Genomic DNA, 5360 nt, shown 5'->3' with positions numbered 1-5360 from the left:
TAAAAAAAAAAAAAAATGAAAATGAAGTAAAAAAAAAAAAAAAAAAAGGGAAAAATAAAAAAAAATTCAAAATTTTGCCATAATTACTACACCAATAAAAAGGCTAAAAATAGCCACGATATATATAAATTTAAAAAGAAAATAAAGCAGGAAAATCCTTTAAATGGAACCCGTGACGCTTCATTAATGCAGCCTCGTTCATTGATTTGAATATTTTTTTCTAGTATGTTTTGCGGCTACAAATCAATTTTATTTGCTGGAACGTTGTGTGAACGACTCTTATGGTCACACAGGTTTACAGACCGCTGGCTTCAGTCGCCTTCGTCCACAAACTGTCGACGCTCCAGCATGGGAGAGAAAAGGCTCACGGGAAGTCACATGACCACTGACAATCAGGTGAACATTTTTTTTGTAGTAACGTGAAGGAAGTCTTTGATTTGGGCTCCGTTTTTTGCTTTAAATCAAGCGGACGTTCCAAAATGCACCCATTCCACCTTAAATGTGTGTATATTTTATCCCTTCGTGCTGCGTGTACATTTCATCGGAAAACACGTATAAATATAGAGATATGTACTCGTACGAACTGACAAATCCATGTGACTAAGCTCGTGCTACAAAAAAAAAAAAGAACCTCACCCAACAAGTTTTTATGTCAGCAGATTCAAACGCCTGCATGAAAACGTGTTTTCAGTCGTTTCCAGCTGACTCATGTTTTCCACACAAAAGAAATGCAGACAGGTATTTTTTTTTGTTGTTTTTTTTTTAATTTGGTGAGTACAGGAACTTTATTTAAATAGTGATTTGCCTTAACAAAACAAAAACAAAAAACAAAAAATAAAGGAGTACATCGTCGATAAATATTTGACCGTTAATGTTCACATTGGTTCTCTCCGAGGGTTTTGAATGGACATCGTTTGTTTCAACAGGCAGAAAGAATAAAAAAAAAAAAAAAGAAGCTAAAATTAACGTTACGCGGGAGATTCGTAACACTTAATATTAACGACAAAAACTTTTTTTACGGAACAAAGTGCCCCGTCGTTTTTTTTTTTGGCAGCACTTCATTGGAAGATCGCGATAATCTGGTGTCCCTCGTTCTAAGACATGCAAATCAAAATTCAAAACCGGCTTCGGGCAGAAGGCACTTGGATTTCCATACGAACTCGGCGACCTCGCTCTTCGCCGCGCGCGGGGATTTGCCTACGCGGTGGCGGCGAAGACCCCCCCCACCCCCCCCGCGCGTGGAGTCGACAGCTCGGGGGACGTTTTTGCATACGATTTGCGTGCGAGTCGCGAAGGGGAAGTGGCCTGAGGAGGCGGGACGGGCTTTTTATTTATTCATTTTTTTTCCCCCCTGTCTTTCGGAAGTACAAAGACACGTTCGGGGACATGCACGCACACTTTGTACACACGCGGGAAAAGAAGGCGAGTCGTCAACAGTGCCGTATCACCCGACGCAGAGGGGGATTTAAAAAAAACAACAAACAAGATTAAAACGGAACGATCGGCCGATTGTGCAAGAACCTCACAGGTTAAGGTGGCGAAGTGGAACACGACTTTCACGACCCGTCTTTTCCAGAGGACGCCAAGTGTGACGAGAAGAAGCGAGCAAAACTCAAGAGTACAGCTACAGTAACGGCTATGTGCCCCGCGAGGCTTTAGGCCCCGTTCACACGACAACGTTTCAAGTGAAAACGGAAAAATTTCAAAAAGTTGCTTTTTCACGGGAGTGTTTTTCAAAAAGTTGCGCTTTACCCCATTAGCACAGAGGCGGAGTCTGAGCATTTCTGACAAGTTGCGCGCCCCCCCCCCCCCCCCTGCACCACACCCGCCATTTCCATGAAGACTGAGTGTTTTCAAAAAGTAGCATTTTTACCCCCCCGCCATTTCGATGGAGATGGGCCATTTTCAAAAAGTAGCGTTTTGTTCCATTTCCACAGATACCAAGTCAGAGCGTTTCTAAAAAGTTAATTCCATCCCCCCCCTCCTCTCCATGGAAATGGAGTATTTTCAAAAAGTAGCATTTTATCCCGTTTTCCACGGAGACAGGGTGTTTTCAAAATGTAGTGTTTTATCCTGTTTTCCATGAAGTCAGAGTGTTTTCAAAAAGTAGCGTTTTATCCTGTTCATTCAGAGACGGAGTGTTTTCTAAAAGTTATATTTTTCACCAATTCCATAGCGACGGGGCGTTTTAAGAAAGTAGATTCCCATTTCCAGGGAGACAAGTGTTTGAAAAAAGTTGAGTTCTTGTTTTTCACCCCGGCCATTTCCATGGACACGGACCGTTTTTAAAAAAGATGCATTTCCACGAAGACGAAGAGTGTTTTTCAAAAAGCGTCGTCGTGCGAACGGGGCTTTAGATTATCTGCTGATTGAGATGACTCTCCAACGAAGCGTTTTTGAAATCTCGTTTGTCGAGCTTGTGGCAGTTTTTAAATGTTTTTTTTTTCCCTGTACGAACGCCCCTCAAAGTACCCGTCGTTTTAAATTAGCGCCAACGTTCCCTCGATGAAAGTCGATATTGAGCCACATTTGGAGCATGTCTTGTCTCAGAATCTCTTGGAATAACTTGACCAAGACTCATCACACAACGTCAGTATCATACAAATATATATATATATATATTTCTATATAATCTAGGCTATAAAGAGATGAGGTGTATGCGAACCTCAAACATAGTACACAGTCATTAGGGAGCCATAGTTAAGACCTACATGTGCGAGCTTTTCAGTTCCCCCCCCCCCCCCCCCCCCCCCCCCCCCCCCCCCGCTTGTGAACCGAAAAAAAACCCCCAAAAAACAAAAACGTATCGTATTGTCCGTCGTGAAGCGCGCCGAGCTCGACCGGCGGCAGACGTTCACTTCGTTGCTGTTGCTGCCGCCGTCGAGGTCCTTGCACTGCAGGTCGCCTCCGGCGTAGTTGATGCCGGGGATCTTGACGCCGAACCGGTCCACGCACCAGCAGATCCCCCGCTTCCGGCCGCGGGACGGCTTGCACTGCGAGACAAAGAAACCAAAACAAACGAAGTCAGTCGTCTCCGGTTGGACGGCCGTCGGATCGGCGGAGCGGGATGACGGACGCGGTACCTGTTTCCGCTTGAAGAAGCCCTTCTTGTCGCAGTTGGGGATGTAGAGCGAGAGCGCCAGGACCCGAGACGTGTCCTTCATACTCTGGATGAGGTTGTCCAGCCGCCTCCTGCAGGGACCCTTCGCCAAAACACACAAACTCAGATTGAACCACGGCCGGGACCGCGTGGTCAAAAAACCACCGGGGACCCCTCGCTGCCTCGGGGGGGTTATCGTCTATCTCCTGCGTTCACTTACGAATTCCGGCTCCAGTTTATCCAGGCTGAGCGGCGAGAAATCCAGATTGCTGCCGGGTCCCAGCCTGGCCAGCTGCTTCTTGCGGTCCTTGGCCTGCTTCATGGCCTGCGCCTTGCGGCTGCTGATGTGGTCTCCGTACAGCGGCACCTTGGTCTGCGCCGACTCGGCCACGCGCAGCAGGGCGTCCGGTTGTCCGCCTGTTGGGGAATCAGAGGGGGTGCGGTCACTGAAGCGCAAAGACCTTTAATTGTCCTGAGGACATCCTCCATAGAAAATGGGCAAAAATCGACTTTTAAGCAACTTCACGGATGCCAACTGCCGTTGAACCAAAGTAAAGAAGAAGAGGAAGGGAAACAGTCATCAGGGACGAAAAAGCTACAGATCAGAAAGAGGGAAACAGTCATAAGGGACAATGAGAGCGCCATCTGCTGGTTCTATCTATCTACATTGTTTCCCACCGCTCTCGTCGTCCCCGATGACTGTCTCCCTCTCTCGCTTATCAGCAGCTTTTTCGTCCCTGATGACTGTTTCCATTCTTCTTCTACTTCTTCATTTGGGTACAACGGCAGTTGGCAGTACTGCAACTTCAGGAGTGTTTTCAAAAAGTTGTGTTTTCCCACTCGTTCTCACAGAGTTGGAGTGTTTTCGAAGAGTTCCACCTCGTAAGCCGTTTTTCCAAAAATTGCTTTTTTCCCTTGCGATGGTGTTGGCTGGGGCATTTTCAAAGAGTTGCATTCTGCCCCAATTCCATGAGAACGGAGATGGAGCATTTTCAAAAAGCTGCATTTTTGCCTGTTTCCATGAAGTCTGAGCGATTTCGAATAGTTGTGCTCTATTTCTACAACAACTGAGAATTTTCAAGAAGTTGCCCCGTCTCTATGGAGACAGACCTCTGAATGTTTCAAAATAAGTAGCATTTTCCCTCTGTTTCTACAGAGTTGGAGCATTTTCAAAAAATTTGAGTATTCTCCCGTGTCCAGAGAGTTTTCCCTCGTTTGCACAAGGAAGGAGTCAGCGATTTCAAAAAGTTGCACTTTCTCCAATTTCCATAGAGTTGGAGTGTTTTCAAAAAGTTGTGTTTTCCTTTGTTCCCATGGAGACTGATATTTTCAAGAAGTTGCGCATTCCCTCCGTTTCCACGGAGTCTGAGCATTTTCAAACAGTTCTTCTCCTTTGTTTCCATGAAGATGTAGGAGAACATTTTCAAAAAGTTGCTCCCCCCCCCCCCATTTCTGTGTTTTCTAAAAGTCGCGTTTTGCGCCGTTTCCGCGGAGTCGGAGATTCCCGCGCTCTGGAAGCGTTGCAGCGCAGCGAGACGACTCCCCCCCCCCCCCCCCCCCCCCCCCCCTGCCCCACGCTCCGGCAAAAACGCTGACTCAGCGCAGTTTGGCGGCCCCGCGCCAGTTTTCGGATCGTGTTGACACGCGGGGACGACGCAGCCTGCACTTATACACTTATGGCCGGCCGGGCTGCCACTTTGAGGTCCGGGCAGACCAGGGGTTTTCAAACTTTTATAGCAAGTGACCTAAATGAGATATTTAGTCTCCGGGACCCATGAAAACATGTTATTACGCTTGTCATGTGGCGAACCGCCGCAAACAGCCGCAGGCCATTTTTGGTCTCGTTTGTCTTTTTTTTTTTTTTTTTGGGTGGCGTGGGGGGGGGGTTCAGCAACTCGCCCCTCGGTTGCATCCCCACAATGCATCACCCCTCGTACGTGTCGTAAGCCAGCGCTGGCCCATTTCCACCGCCGTGTCACGCACCCGTCTCATTTTTGGGGCAGATTTGCGAACTGCGCGCGACAAGGCGCAGATCGCTAAGCTACCGGGGCTAACTGGGCGGTGAAACAAGGTCACGCTATAAATACCCCCCCCCCACCCCCCCACCCCCCCACAGTGGCGACGACGATGATGATGATGAAGAAGAAGAAAGATCATGATTTCATCCCTCTCTTCTAATGACAAAAAAACCCTGAGATTCCCTATGCAGTTTTCTCTCTCTCTCTCTCTCTCTCTCTCTCTCTCTCTCTCTCACTCTCTC

The 5360-nt window shown here is 47.4% G+C and overlaps 1 protein-coding gene across 1 annotated transcript; it reads right to left on the bottom strand.

Annotated features, from left to right (window-relative positions):
* Positions 1–311: 311 nt before the first annotated feature.
* LOC308127606 (insulin-like growth factor-binding protein 5) lies at positions 312–5092 on the bottom strand (the record flags this gene model as incomplete). The annotated part of the gene is made up of 5 exons (XM_080492739.1): positions 312–341; positions 2787–2993; positions 3084–3203; positions 3321–3517; positions 5038–5092. The coding sequence occupies 5 exons, from the start codon at positions 5090–5092 to the stop codon at positions 312–314; spliced, it is 609 nt and encodes a 202-aa protein (XP_080348865.1).
* Between the last annotated feature and the right edge of the window lie 268 nt (positions 5093–5360).

Source organism: Lipophrys pholis, assembly GCF_963383615.2.
Source record: "Lipophrys pholis genome assembly, chromosome: 23".
Classification (NCBI taxonomy): Eukaryota; Metazoa; Chordata; class Actinopteri; order Blenniiformes; family Blenniidae; genus Lipophrys; species Lipophrys pholis.
Note: the sequence above shows the minus strand (reverse complement) of the source record. Positions and strands in the feature narration are given on the sequence as shown.